At 44.6% G+C, this 15,191-nt stretch overlaps 2 protein-coding genes across 4 annotated transcripts in view; both read left to right on the top strand.

Annotated features, from left to right (window-relative positions):
- The window catches only part of rps6ka1 (ribosomal protein S6 kinase a, polypeptide 1), a gene marked incomplete at its 5' end in the record, with an annotated part of 51,423 nt that extends 45,935 nt beyond the window's left edge, over window positions 1-5,488 (top strand). For all 3 annotated transcript variants that reach the window (XM_084569053.1, XM_084569052.1, XM_084569051.1), the window contains 11 exons: window positions 54-118; window positions 232-334; window positions 605-735; window positions 1,216-1,341; window positions 1,449-1,538; window positions 1,618-1,776; window positions 1,982-2,143; window positions 2,233-2,309; window positions 2,413-2,530; window positions 2,632-2,769; window positions 2,938-5,488. In XM_084569053.1, coding sequence (XP_084425179.1) covers window positions 54-118; window positions 232-334; window positions 605-735; window positions 1,216-1,341; window positions 1,449-1,538; window positions 1,618-1,776; window positions 1,982-2,143; window positions 2,233-2,309; window positions 2,413-2,530; window positions 2,632-2,769; window positions 2,938-3,060 — 1,292 coding nt within the window. In that variant the 3' untranslated portion in view covers window positions 3,061-5,488. The remainder of the gene's footprint in view (window positions 1-53; window positions 119-231; window positions 335-604; window positions 736-1,215; window positions 1,342-1,448; window positions 1,539-1,617; window positions 1,777-1,981; window positions 2,144-2,232; window positions 2,310-2,412; window positions 2,531-2,631; window positions 2,770-2,937) is intronic.
- Window positions 5,489-10,290: 4,802 nt separating this feature from the next.
- On the top strand, window positions 10,291-10,923 carry LOC311505472 (uncharacterized protein; the record flags this gene model as incomplete). The annotated part of the gene is made up of 1 exon (XM_084569059.1): window positions 10,291-10,923. One exon carries the CDS (start codon window positions 10,291-10,293, stop codon window positions 10,921-10,923), a length of 633 nt encoding a protein of 210 aa, XP_084425185.1.
- Window positions 10,924-15,191: the final 4,268 nt, after the last annotated feature.

The following is a 15,191-nucleotide window of genomic DNA, read 5'->3' as shown; positions in this document are numbered from 1 at the left end:
TATGTGTCACTAGTTGAGATTGGAGCTGCTAAACATCGATGTTTTGCTTATAGGGTCCGGCCCTGATGGTGCAGAGGAGATTAAGCGACACGGTTTCTTCTCCACCATAGACTGGAATGTGAGTGTCTGGCTGTTAGGGATATGCACATCTGTTCAAGAGAAAAAAAATTAAATTAAAAAAGGTTCCTTATTATTATAATTATTATTTTATTTATTTATTATTTTTTTCAGAAACTCTTCAGAAGAGAAATGAAGCCTCCATTCAGGCCAGCGGTAGCACGTCCAGACGACACCTTCTACTTTGACTCCGAGTTCACTTCCCGCACACCAAAAGGTCAGAGGTCAATGCTGAAAGTTTTTCTGGTTATGTTGGAATAGCTGACTCAGTCTGTGTAGAAGTAGTGTAAGTATTTTCTTCCCTTAGCTTTAAAAAACGGATCAATACAGGATACAGTGGTGATTACCATTAAGGTGCAATAAAATTTCCTTAAAGCCGTGCTCTTAAAAAAATGCAGAAGTGTGGTTTCAAGTGTTTATTTTTTTTATAAACATGGACTCATCTCTTCCTAGGCACTGATATCCATTTTCGTTTATCATCTTGCAGACTCCCCCGGGGTTCCACCCAGTGCTGGAGCTCACCAGCTCTTCAGAGGCTTCAGCTTTGTTGCATCAACCATGCTGGAGGAGGAAGGTTCAGTGGAGCCGACGCAGCCTCCACCGCACCCAGTGGTCCAGGTCAGCTGTTAGTCAGGACCTTTTTTTTCTTGAATAAAAGAATGAGGAGCAGGGCCGGATATGTTGGTATACTGTGAGCTACATCTGTTTGACAAGTTCTTAAAATTAGGTCAACGTGTTACATCTTGCTGCGGTTTAAAACGGCTCTTGACTACTTTGATAACATCAAAGAGGGAGGAGAGAAAGACGGATTCAGTGTGTAAGGTGTGTGTGAGTGAGTCGGACAGGAACAAGAGGAGAAGGAAAAGTGTTTAAGAGGCGTACATGGCTCCCGATCCTGCTCTGTGCCAGACGGAAGCGGTAATTAACTGCGCGTGGCAGATTGACAGAGGCAGTTTGACAGAGACAGAGGGAGGAAATGCTTCTAGAAATAGACTCGACCGCTTCCCGAAGACCATCAGCGTCCCTTTTCCCTCGTCGGCCCTGTCAGTCCGTCACACCTCCAGCCGCCCTTCATATCTCGACTCTTTCCCTCCGCAGCAGTTGCACGGGAAGAACCTGCTGTTCAGCGACGGCTACGTCCTGAAGGAGGACATCGGCATGGGCTCGTTCTCTGTCTGTAAACGATGCGTCCACAAAGCCACCAACACCGAATACGCCGTCAAGGTGAACGAACACGTGCACGGAAAAAGTCACTCATTCAAAAGTGCAGCCATTAAAAAAACCAAATATATCTGTATCATCCTAATTTTTACGTGATTTGTGATTAACAGATGATTGACAAGACCAGTACAGACCCCTCTGAGGAGATTGAGATTCTGCTCAGATACGGACAGCACCCCAACATCATAACACTGAAGGATGTGAGTCTAAAGCTACTGTTTTTGTATCAGCGGGAACCGCTGTCGGCGATGCCTCAACGCTTCTGCGCTTCTGTCTCAGGTGTACGACAACGGTAAGCAGGTGTTCCTGGTGACGGAGCTGATGCGCGGAGGAGAGCTGCTGGATCGGATCCTCAAGCAGAAGTCTTTTTCGGAGAGAGAGGCCAGCGCCGTGCTCCACACCATCACCAAGACTGTGGAGTACCTCCACTCACAGGGGGTGAGCGTCACGAATGCACAGCAACACGGCCTGTGTCTAGTTATTGAGCTCAAGTGTGGTTTCCATTGAAGTTATAGACGATAACTGATTTAAAATCTGTTAAAATCCTCAATAACTCAATAATATTCAATTAGCCTCGTGAATATTGTCAGTATTTCTTTATCTTTATTTAATTTCTCTCTCCTGTATCCTCTTGCTTGTTCAGGTGGTGCACAGAGACCTGAAGCCCAGCAACATCCTCTACGTCGATGAGTCGGGGAACCCCGAGTCGATCAGGATCTGCGACTTCGGCTTCGCCAAGCAGCTGCGCGCCAACAACGGTCTCCTGATGACCCCGTGCTACACCGCCAACTTTGTAGCTCCCGAGGTGAGCAGGTCGCACACGGCCAGCCACGCTCGCAAGGGTTTTAAAATCGTCCCTAAATAAAACCACTAATGAAACGTGTGCTTCTCCAGGTGTTGAAGCGCCAGGGATACGATGAAGGATGCGACATCTGGAGTCTGGGCGTCCTGCTGTACACCATGCTCGCTGGGTGATTAGCAACACTTGAATTCCTTTGTTTAACCATTTTTTTTTTTTTATTATCTTTATGTTCTTTGTATTCACTTTCTTGTCTGTCTACTTTCTCCCACTAGTTTTACTCCATTCGCCAACGGCCCTGAGGACACCCCAAATGAGATCCTGAACAGGATAGGCAACGGACACTTCAGTCTGACTGGAGGAAACTGGGACACTGTGTCTGATGCTGCCAAGGTACATCTACAGATTTATCTCACAGCTCCTTACAGGTGGTTCTGGCCTCTTTCTGCCAAATTATCAGTCCCACATTTATTTATTTATTTTGCTGTTTCCAGGAGCTTGTGTCCAAGATGCTACATGTGGACCCCCATCAGAGACTGACTGCTAAGCAGGTTCTCAGACACCCCTGGATCGTTCAGAGGGACAAACTACCCAACAGCCAGCTCCCACACCAGGACCCCAAACTGGTCAAGGTAACCGAGTGCATTCTCTAAATGCAAAAATAAGTCATCATTTTTTTACAGAAGAGATCCTGATGGTGCCATATTATATTGATTTCATTCAAACTAGCAAGCATGTTAGAGTGCAGTGCATGCACAAGTAAAAAACAATATATAAAACCTATATTCGTCTGCGTGCAGGGTGCAATGGCCGCCACCTACTCCGCCCTGAAGAACTCCCAACCCACTCCAGAGCTCAAGCCCATCGAGAGCTCCTTCCTCGCTCAGAGGCGCGTCAAGAAGCTTCCCTCAACCTCCCTGTAGAGACTCGAAAACAGCCGATCAGCTCACCGGAGTCTGATCAAAAAAAAAAATCACACCTCCTGGCTCCAAACCACCCAGTCAGCTTGCTCGGGTTCGACTTACCGTCCGCCCGCCAATACCAGCCAAGGAACACTGACTGTGGTCCTGCCCCCATCTTGTGACATCGGTTGTCCCGCTCTTGCTACCATCTTCCCCGCGTTGGCTCGTCGGCCGCTGTCAGCCGACCCTCCTTTGGACTAGCAAAAAGATCATGAAGTCGGATGGGGACGGCGATGAGGGCAGAAAAGAAAAAATAAATAAATAAATGAAAATAAAAACGGTTGCAGGATTTTGGCAAATGTATTAGTGGCGTGTGGGTGTATGTGGGTGAGTGTGTGCGTGTTCGTGCATGACCTGCCGCAGAGTCGATGCAGCCATGGTTTTGATAGTGACATTGAAAGTTTTCTCTCCTCCTCCTCCTCCTCCCCTCTTCCTCCTCCTCATCGTTGCTGTAATTGGTTGTCATTCTTGCTGCACGCCTTTTCCGTCTGCCTGTTTTGTGTTCCGTCTTCCTGTTTTCTCTCTCTCTTTTTTTTTTTTTTTTTTTGTAGAGTTGATGAGCTTTATATTACCGGTTGTGCTGCCAAATCAACCTGTGCCGACAGCACAACACCACAGTACTGTCCAACTACTGTTAAATGTTTTTTCAGAGAGGGTTATTAATATGAATATTAAACATTTCCGCCATAAATGCCTCTGGCTTTGGTACAGCCAGAATATATGGATTCTGGGAAATGTCACTGTTTTTTGGTTAATGTCAACCTATGCTTGTGTTTTGTTTTACAGCGTGCACGTACACATGTGCGTGCACGTGCGTGTTGCATGACTTGCAGTGTGTGTCTGTACTGTCTTGCGGGATGCTGCAGAGTCATGTGCATGGTCCGGTGACGTGATGATGTCATGTGGCTTCCTCGTTTCGCTCCTCTCCCTCTTTTTTTTTTTTTTTTTTTTTCTTCCTCTCCGCTTGGTCACTCTGCTGGCAACCGTTTGAGATGTCTGTTATTTTTTATTACTGCAAAAACTAGTAAAATAGGTGGCTTTCTGTGAAAGAAAACCTGCCCAAGGAACAATGTGGCATGTTAAAATTCAATATTTGCTTTGTTATCTTGGTTTCCTCCCACTGTGTTTCTTGGATAATGCATATTGAATGCCGTTTCCTGTGTTGGCTGCTTTCGTTGTTGATCGTTTTGTTTAGGTTTTTTTTTTTTTTTTTCTTTTTGTCCGAAGAAAGTGGTGATATAAAATAGTGAAAGACATGCTGAGCACATCCCAGCCCGTGAACTCGATGCTGTACAGGTCTCTTCTTCTGTTTTAGAAATGTAAATGGGTGTCAGGGCTGACGGTCATCTTGAGCACTTAGCTTCTCCCTCTCTCTCTCCCTTAAAATATCTCTGTCGAATCACTGGTTGGTAATGTCCCGCAGACTTGACCCTCGTCGTGGACTATCTCCTTCATCCACGTTATCTGAATTCCGTTGATCCTGCCGGTTTTGCGACTTGTTTACATTTTATTGAGCTTAAAACCTCCTAAAGAGAAATACATGGTTGTGTCGTTGTAAGTCGCTTCATAGGGTAGGTCCTGCTTTCAGCTCAGTGCCTAGGCCTACAGGTGAGGCAGAATGTCTTGCATGGATGACACATGACCAAAAAAAACAAAAAACAGCCAGAAGATACTGTACATGTGTAGAAGGAAAGACCTGTGTGGCTGAATAATCTCTGAACCAGCTGTCTTACCTCAAAAGGGATCAAAGTTATATTATAAATCTTGTTTGGTGGCAAAACCCCCTCCCTCCTTTGACTAAATTTATGGTAAGATGTTATTGTATGATAAAGATGAAGATTTTTATATCTTACAATATTAAAAATTGAGTTGCTATGACAAACTGTGTACTGTTCCTTTTTTGTGCCTTTAAACTCAATGTTCAAAATCAATCTGTTATTAACGATGCATTCTTATTTTCCCATAATGCAACATTGCTTTAATGCCTTTGTGAATGAATGAAACCTGGCAACACAGAACACTTGTTACGCTCATATACCCTGAGTCGCGGTATTAAAATGAGGGTCGAGGGACGACCTTGCATCTCCGTGCTCCTCATCTGACCTTCAGCTCCTTCCTGTCTTCCTCTGCCTCCACAGTGTAGCGTGTTTCCACAGATGGTCACTGGAGGGAGATAAAGTGCAAGCTTCTTCCTTTTTTTTGTGTAACCCATCTATCTTATTTAAATGCTTTTCTGTCAGCAAACTCAGTGCTGACTGAGACTAATGATGCAGTCTCTTCTTTATTCAACCACAACGCTGCCTTTGAAACTATTGGTATTTCATATTTGTTAGCGGTGTAGTTGGTCTGCGCGCTGATTTATATTTGTACTCTCATGCTGGGGACAGCTTGTGTTTTATGTATTTTAATGACTCTAATGTTCGACGCCTCTCCATCTGTCTCCTTCTGTCAAGCTGTTCCACCGTCTCCTCCTCATCCCCTTTCCTCCAGCATCCTAACACCTTAAAGCCATACCGCAAATTCCTCCTTCCAGCGGGTGTCAACTCGTAGTATCGCCGCATATTTCTCCCTCCTGTTACCTGCCTCTTCAGACGTCTGCACTCTGTTACGTAACGGCAGTCACACGGTAACTGCTGCACGTGCTTTTGGGGGTGATGTGGCTGCCTGCAATGTGCTGACAGTGTTGATGCTGGAAAGATGTGCACCGTCATGTCTGAGATTATTTATAATGCAGACACCACACATGCAAAATTATGCATGTGTGGTGTCTGCATATAGATAAAAATGTTTTTTTTTTTTTTTTTATATTGGGCTTTGTTCTCTGTCCTTTGACGTCATAGAACCAGTAACTCACAATGCAGTGAATGGCTTCCTGCTGTTTTGCACGCACACACTGACTGACTCAGCCTGCAGCAGCAGAAAGAGGCTACTGATATTGATTACAGAACGGTGGAAAGCCGGCATCATCACTGTCCTCTGTCTCCTCTCAGAATAAGAAGAAAGTGATGCAGTTTTTTTTTTTTTTTTACGCTGGTTCTTTTCTCCTCAGTTTACTGCAGCTGTCAGCTGGGCCAGCTCTGGTCAAATGCTGAATGTTCTCGGGTTATTACAACAGCGGGTGCCTGTGTGGGTGCGATGTGAGAGTGGATTCTTTTTCTGATCTTGGCTCTAGAAGAGACACGGTCTGGGGCTGAACATTTCCATAGAAGTTTCTCTCATATCGATTGTGTTAATGTAGGCTGATGCGCTGTTTATAGCGTCTCCCGTGGTTCTCATAAACTGCAAATAAAACCTGATATTAATACCACTTAATGTCGCCCCTCTGCAGTGGAGAGTACATTATCAGACGATAGCATCCCATAATTCAGCATCACCAGTACACATGCACACACACAATGCTGTTTTTTCTGCCCGCACAGTTTATGCTGCGGGGAAATTTATGTTTATGTCGGAACACTACCCATGTCTGTGATACACCAATGAAGCGAACATTATGACCACCTTCCTACTATTGCGTAGGTCTCCCTTGTGTCTCCAAACCAATTCTGACTCATCAGAGAATGGACATGGGCCTTCTGAGGGTGTTCTGTGATGTCTGGCAACAGGATGTTGTTAGTGGGGGCCTTTAGGTCCTATGAGTTGAGAGGAGGGGCCTCTGTGGATCAGGCTTGTTCCAGTGCATCCCATAAATACTTGATCAGTTTGGAATCTAGGGAGTTTGGAGGCCAGCTCAACACTTTGTGCTGTTTTTTTGCCGTTTTTGTGCGTGTGCCTGTGTCAGGCTGCATCCTGCAGGGGATGGCTGCTGTCATTGCTGTGAGGTGGGGGTGCCTGGTCTGGTCTAGGTGGGTGCTACATGTCTAAGTAACATCCACATGAATGCCAGGTCCAAAAGTTTCCCAGCAGAACATTGTATTGTCACAAGATGGTCAATGTTATTCACTTCTGGTTATTCAAATCTGCTTGTTTCCCATAAACTACACCCATGTGCAGATTATAACGTTTTCCACGTCTTTGTTATTGAGAGAGATGTTTCTAAAATTCCTCTGCTGGGAATGTTAGAAAACTCAACCCAAAATATGAATACAGCATAGAACGTGAGCCTAGACAAGCCTGGGGAACCAAAATAATTTGGATAAATTAATTTTAAATGTCATTAAAAAAAGTTGCCCGCAAAGAAATCACTCTAATCAACTACCTAGTGTGCAGACAAAGACATCATCTGGTCGCATAGACTGACTACTTATGAGCTGCAGCAGTTTTCCCCAGCTTCATTTTAACCCGAAACAGATAGGACAAGGATAATGTGAGGGCAAACAGATGCTCTCATTCCTCCACATGTGCGCACACAAAATGCAAACACACCACGCAGATTAATGTAATCTGCAACAGAGGGTTCAGTATGAGAGATTGAGAACAGGCTTTCAGCCCAATTTTAGCTGTAAAGGGAGAGGAGAGAGAGAGAGAGAAGGAACGGGGTGAGAGATAATTGTGTTTTGGAAGGACTACGCACTTAAACACAACTCATGCTGAATGCCTAGTGAAAGGACAACTTGTATTTGATGTGGATGTTTTTTCGTTTGCTGTTCGGTGTTTGCCAGCGATGACGGCAATCTGTGTGAACACCACTGAAGGCATCATGTGGGATTAGAGCGGTGGAGTGGTTTTTAACTGCGAGATGTTGCACAACAAATAGTCTTCCAAAAATGGGAATCATGTTGAAAGAAATACTCCGCTGAAGCATCTTGTGTTGATCCCCTGAAATTACTCAAGAAGTCCTGTTTATATTGTATAACTGTGTAAATCTAAAGGACATTGTGCAGCTAATACTAAGTTATTGTGCAAGTTTGCATGTGGACAACCTTTGAATTTGAATTTCATCCTGCTCAACAGAAGCCATCTTTGCATTCTCTTCACTATTGTACCACCAGATTTTTAAATGAAGCATCTTTAGGGTTTTTCTGTCATTTATTCTTCCTAAGGTCCAACCTCTTCCTCTTGCTTCTCTTTCTGTAACTCCCTGCGCTTCCCCCTCTCCTCTCTGGAGATCGGTAAAGCTAAAAGCAGGAAGGGAACAGCCCGTGCCACCGCTAATGCAATGCCAATCCAGAGATAAAAGCAAAGAGCTAAGTGAACACTCAGATATGCGAGTACACACATGCACCCCCACCCCTGACCTGCTAAAAGCTTCGATTGTTTTGATTCACTCTGGCAGAAGGTGGGGTTATTTAAAGCTTGACTACTTAGAGCTCCGAATGCATCAGTGTTGGCCCTGTTCGACTTTTAGGGCACGCGCATATTTTTCGGGGCATTTAAATGCATTTATCTCGATCATATTACCCACTCGCCGCAGAACCAGTCAATACTTGTCTGGACAGTGAAGGGTAAGCGGTGGCTTCAGATGGGATAATACAGCAAGAGTCAAAAAGTCTAGCTATTATATCGCGATGATGCAGCCAGTTGGATCAGATCAGTCAAAACTAGCAGACTAGATCATTAGGCTGTATGTTCTGGAGCTGTCAGAGAATATCAGATTACTGGAGACAGAGTTTTTCTAAATGTTTTGCATATACCTATTAATTTAGATCCTCTGGCGGCAGTTCTGGAAGTTAAAAGATTTTATGAAACCATGCAGAACAGAGTATGGCGTCATTTTTCAGCGCGCTGGCACAAAGATCGATCTTATTCAGGCGGAAATAGAAAACTGCAGCAACGCGGTCAAACGAAAGGGGTGATGAAGTACCTGTACACGAGAGACGGAGTTTTCCCGTAAAAGGAGCAACTTTTTATAAATTACCTATGTCTAATGAAACGCCCGGACCAAAGTCAACGTCCCCCTACCTCTAGCTACATTAATTCACCAAGAAACAGAGTATGACAGGGTCTATTTTCTACAGCAAGCCTTTTTTATGGAGAGGGGGTGATAGGTTTTGTGATCTGTGTTGCTATTGTGATATATTAAAAATTTATTTAAAAAAAAATGTAAGAGTAGTCAATATTGCTTCAACACTTGAGTCAAGGTTTCGGGTTTCAATGCTGCACTGCAACAAGGTGACTGAACGAGTAAAGACGACATAGGCCACAGAACTGGTGCAACATTTCGGATGTTATTTAGAGAATCGCGTGTTAAAACTGAAGACTGAGCACATCATAGCTGCTACGGTTTAGTTTAAATCTGCTAAAAGCTATTTTGGTGCTCTCAGTTACAACGTAATACATATAAATTAAGGTAAGATGTGTGTTGTCTCTGTAAATTAATGCTTTGCTTTGTTCCACGCAGTAGTATTCACGGCTACATTTTGGTACCACTATTACACATGCCTTGTGTGTTGTGCCAGACACCTGCTAGCTAAATACAAAATGCCTGAATAATACGCCAGAAAGCGTGGTTGCTTTGGAAACCATCAGTGAGTCATTCCTGACACCGACAACCTTCTGCTGTTTATGATTTTGGATCTGCTCCACGGTGTGCGACCATGTCCCTTCAAATAAGGGCAGGCAAACGAGAGCGGGAACGTGAGAGAGGAGTACCGGGAAGGGGTGATAATACTGAGCAGCAAGGTGATGAAGGGAGATAAAAACTGGAACATCACCCCTCCCTCCTGCTTGTGCTATTTGATCTCGAGGCAGCGTTGCCAGGGGCAACCATACGAGCCAGAGAAAGAGGAAAAATGGAGAGACCAGCTGGCGAGAGGGATGGCAGCAGATAGACTGAGGAGAGGAGAGACAGCCAGTGAAATAGCGTCACTGCAAAAAGAGAGACCTGATGCTCCTGCACGTCTTTCCTCCCTCTGCCTCTCTTGGCTGAGCAGAGCTGATCAAAGCAGAGATCCAGGTGATGACGATGAGGCAAAACAGTGAAGCGGAGGACACGACAGCCTGCCAGCAGCATCAGCAGCAGCAGCAGCAGAAGAGAGGCAGGCTGCCCAATCATCAGCTGACATGCTCGGGAGTTCAGCAGCCAATGAAATGCCAGCAGGCACCCTCCCCAGCACAACCACTCAGGCGCAGAGAGAGCACAAGCCCGGCTCAGATTTCTTATTAATGAATGGAGCTGTTCCCAGGCTGCATCCCTGCACATCTCTGCACTCTCGGCTCGGCTGCTTGTGACTCTGGCTCGGGAAGACGGGGGGAAAACATCAACAGCGACAGTAAGGACAGCAGTAGTACGGGAAGAGTTAAACGCTGGCTATGAATGGACGACAAAGCAACACAGAAACCCATGATGAGGACACCACTGAGGACATGGCAGCAGCTATTGAAAGCACGTACCCGCAGCCGGACTTCCACCAGCCGGATTCATCGTCTCCATCACCACCTTCTTCCCCTCTTCCTCCATTAGCCATGCCACCTTCAACATCTGCCTCTGCCCTCCTGGCACTGGCATCTCCAGCCACCAGGCGCTCCATTTCCATGGGAGACTTCCGGAGGGTGACAGGGGCGCTCCTGGCTGGTTCAGAGCCCCCATCAACCTCCGCCACGGCCCCCTCCTCCAAACTTGTCACCCCCAGTTCCAGCATGGAGTTTGAAGCAGCCCGGCGTCGCCTCCTGGAGGTGGAGGAGCGCCAGCGTGTCATCAGGGAGATGGAGCGTCGGCTGGAAGAACTTCGGGAGGTGTTTGTGCGGTCAGAGCAGGAGGTGGTGGTTCACGGGGAGCTGGTGTCGCGGATATCCGGTGCAGCCCAGCAGGGGGAGCTGTATGTGGCGGAGAACAGCCAGCGGCTGAAGAAAGGCCTGAAGTTCAAGAAGCATCGACCCACCATTGTCTTTTCCTCCATGCTTGGACTTCGCACGTGCCTCCCTTGGCCTGTGAAGCTCAAATAGGACAACAGAGGCTCGCATTCCATCCATCATTTAACATGTGCTTTACATAACTGGAAGGACAGACTTCCATCCTTTAGTTATCACACACTGATATGGCTGCTCTCCAGTTTCCTTCAATCTGCTCTTGTATCCTGAGGCTGGTCCTCAAGGGCTTTTAGAGTGCCTACAATAATCACTGATGCTAACAAAGGAGTTTCCTGTTCAGTGTATTTCTGAGGAAATTATCTGGCTGGAAAACCAGTGAAGCCGGTACCAGTGCAATGTGTACAGGATGTCGTTGTGTTTTCATTGTTGTCACAGATACTTCGCTGCATGCAGTTTGGCGTGGTGTTGGACTTGCATCGGAGAGATTCAGATAGCATCCATGGTGCACGGATGAGTCATTTTTCAGGTGATGTGGCAGGAGAGGTTCAGACCGGCCTGTGACATATTGAGAGCTCTGCTGAGCTTAACTTACAGAGCGATGTACAAAGAGCCAATGAGGATTATGTAATGTTACTTTTTCCAGAGGAGGGAGAGGAAAGGAGTGAGTGGTTCGCAAAACAAACAAACAAACAAAAAGAGTATGCGTTAAATTAAAGCATTGCCTCTTCAGTTCATTTAAAGAGGAACGGTTGGTAATGGCAGAGGTCACGCTAAATATTACTGCACTGTTACATAAAACCAAGGATGCAGAAGCAGGGAAGAGTGTGACAAAGAGAAAATGCACAAACTACGAAATGCAGCGGGCTGACACACAGAAAGGAAACGTGCCTTGGCTTGTCTGACACCACACGTCCACCACCGACGCGGCACCTGTTTTCGGCAGCGCGAGCAAGTAAAAGCAAGGCAGCCGGAGAGGAATTCATTCTGGGACAATTCCACCTGTGGCCTCTTTTTGTCCAGTCACCTAGCAACCAGTCATCTCTCTATCCTAAATCCTCTTCCACAAACGTACAGAATGTATCCAGCGGGGGACTGTAATTACATCACTATGAGATAGCTGAAGGATTTTCCCGAGGGATTTAGGCGTCGCTGCATTTATTTAAAAAACTATTAGAGCTAGCTGGATAGTCAAAAATATTACCGATAGGAGCTTGTTATTAATGCTGCCCCATTTATTTGAGGACCAGGGGTTGAGCTTAAGTTAACTCGTGCATGCCCCAGCAAGGGAAGCTAGGGTAGGCCGCCACTATTTGCCGATTGTGTCTCGGTGTTGTGTGTGACGATAGCAAGCTGTTTAAAGGTACAACAAGTATATAGTGTGCACAACAACAGCCTCACTGGTATCACTTTACTTGAATCGTGTTCATTGAGCATTTGTTTGTATGAAATATGTGAACATATATTTATTTCTGTCATTTTTTTTCTGTGAGTGTAGGAAAATCTTTTCCCTTATGCAGACGATGACCTAATTTTTCCATATATTTCACTCTCATTGTCTTGGCCTAATTCTCAGTTTCGTCTCGGCCGTTTCTCTTCTCTTCTCTTCTCTTAGGATTAAGCAATGACCAAGTATTCATCTATGTATTCCACAAATCCTTTTGCCTCGCAGCTGTATTCGTGTGCGTAGAATGCACAGCCAATACCCAGGGGCGCGTCTATTTTTGGCAGTCGCAGTTTCAAGATTCAATCTCAGCGCAGCATTTGTTGCAAAAACGCATGCATGGAGACGGGAGCGCATGTTGGTTTCCCATCCATGTGTGCTGCTTTCTGAGAGAGTGAAAGGGGATTTTTTTGCACATGCACAATCCTCTGTGGTGCTTTGTTTGCTTTTCTTATTATAATTGACCTCCCTGAAGAACAAAGGAGCAGGGCTGTTTACAAAGCACACATGATTTGATTGTATAATAGCTTACCGTAGGTTTCCATAAAATCCTCGCGTGCACTTAGGTGCTCCGGTTGTTCCCTGCCTGCAAAGATAGCACACGATGGAGAAATATTACTGCACCATTTGAAATTCTTTAGGAGCGTCTCTTTGTCTCTGTTGAGTCAAGAGTGGCACAAGATGAATTGCTCTGACGCCGAGCTGCCTGTATTGGAGACACTGCAGGCAAAGTGAGAGAAAAACATATAGTGCATGGGAAAACTGAAAACGAAAAGCATGAGGTGAAAAAATGTAGGTTGATGCAAATCGGTGAGAATGAGGCCACATAGCTGTGGGTGCTTTCTAATTTTGAGTTTAAGGGCTTAAACGATCTATTCGTCTAAGCTCACCGGGAGCACAATTAAAGGGACACACCTAATTTTGAAGTGAAATCATGAAGTTCACGGAGAGTACCAACGAGGCTCGAGGCGTAATATTTTAAATGTAAACCATTTAAGAGGCAGAGAATATGTGATGCAACGATACCTATTCCAGACTTTATGTAAGTACCCTTCCAAGCAAAGAAAACGTTGCAGGTTCTGTGTAACCGTTGTGCAGCTCATAGCCATAAAGACCTTACCATCGAATGTTGACCAACTCTGTATAAGCATTCCACGTGGCCGAGGTAACTACTGCTTGCCGTCTTTGTGCACATCAATACCAAACCGTATACTGAGATAGTCGCTAAGCTTTCGCAGAATAAAGGGGTCTCGCAGGCCTTAAAGATGTAGTCATGGTCCTATGTATATAGCTATACCTGAATATACAGCTGGCCTATATATTGCTTTTAATATGCCTTATGCAGTATTTGTGCATTGGCAATCACGAACAACGACAGTGACGATTTAGACGTTGATAAACCGGTGACCATTATAGACCTCATACGGAAACATTTATATATCTCAGCTGGAAAAGAACACTCTAGTCATGCACTGCTGTGGGACTGCACCTTTGTGTTTTCTATGAATGAAAAAATATATATATCCCAAAGACCTCTGGGCCCACTCGCAGAATGAATGTAATGCTAATTACAATTAGTGTTTTATTTATTTTTTTCTGAACGCTGACTATACAGCATAATCACATATATTATGTTTGAACCTGTGGTTGGCAAAAAAAATGATCTTATATGTAGATTGAATTTAAGTTCAAGGTGACATAACTCATCGGAGCGATATTCGAAGAACTGGAATCTACTCTCACACCCTTTACTGACACAAATGCTGGTCAACCACAGGTCCAAAATAAAAAAAAAAAAACACCTTTCTGATTATTTATTCTCTGAATGTGTTGCTATTTTGTGTTTGTTAATGTGCATTGTGGTAGGATAGGTGTTTGTCATGGGCACAGCATTTAGTTTAATACCTTTATTTATGTATATTCTACTCTAGTACGAATGTTAAGTCAGATTTTACAAAATGTAATGCTTGACGATGATTTGCTTTCGGCCGAAATGACGGCAGGCTAACCCCCGAACTCTGACGTACTGTCACCGCTTTTGAAAGAGGCTTGTGCTTTCTGCTGCGACGTGAAAAATAATGAATGTTTATGCCCTGTTTTATGCTTATATTTGCTACCACTACCACAGAGTTTTCTTGACACTATCACCTACTTGAACTCGGAGCTACGGTGTGCAAGACGAGTGAATATTAAAAGAATTCATTTTGAACATCAGGTTTTGTAAGATAGGCTTAATTATTAGAATAAATGGAATAAATCAACCAAAAATGTTGCAGAATTGGTTTATTTTAAATTTTATTTTGTCTCTGAAAATCCAAAAGTTGCATTTTTTCTGGAAACTGCCATTATAAAGTGCTTAGACTTTACATGTTTTGCAGCTACATGATATGTCTGTTGGGGTCACCTTGCCGCAACCTACAGCAGCAGGGCCTAATCAGCAGAAAACCGCTCTTTGACGCAAAGAGAAGCTGCAGGCCAGAAAGGAACAAACTGTACAGAGATTCAGCATGCCTTACTTTGCTTCCGGTCACAATGTCATTCAGTCATTTGCTTGTCCATTTGAGCTCCTTCTGAGCTGGTTATTCGTTTAAATGGAGGTTAGATAACGCTGCGTTCCAATGGAGAGCTCAGAATTACTGGAAATACATCCCCACTTCCAAGTGGCAAGGATTTGTAAACATTACACTGATGTTTTCGCTGCTGCTCACGCAATAAAAAAGCATTAAGTACGGGGGTTATAGGGCTCTCAGCGTCCCATCTCAGAGATCCATTTACTAACTTGCATTCATATGAAAACACTAATAATGGACCCAAGCCACACTTCTCTTCCACTTCTCTCACACAGAGATCAAATAGATTCAGAGATTAGTGCAAGCTTTACTCGGATTACTATTAAATTCCACAGAGTCTACATTACATTAAATTATAAATGTGCATAAATAAAAATTTGCAAAAGCGTGTC

The sequence above is a fragment of the Chelon labrosus genome (genome assembly GCF_963514085.1).
Source record: "Chelon labrosus genome assembly, chromosome: 20".
Classification (NCBI taxonomy): Eukaryota; Metazoa; Chordata; class Actinopteri; order Mugiliformes; family Mugilidae; genus Chelon; species Chelon labrosus.
This window is presented reverse-complemented; position numbering and strand designations above follow the sequence as displayed.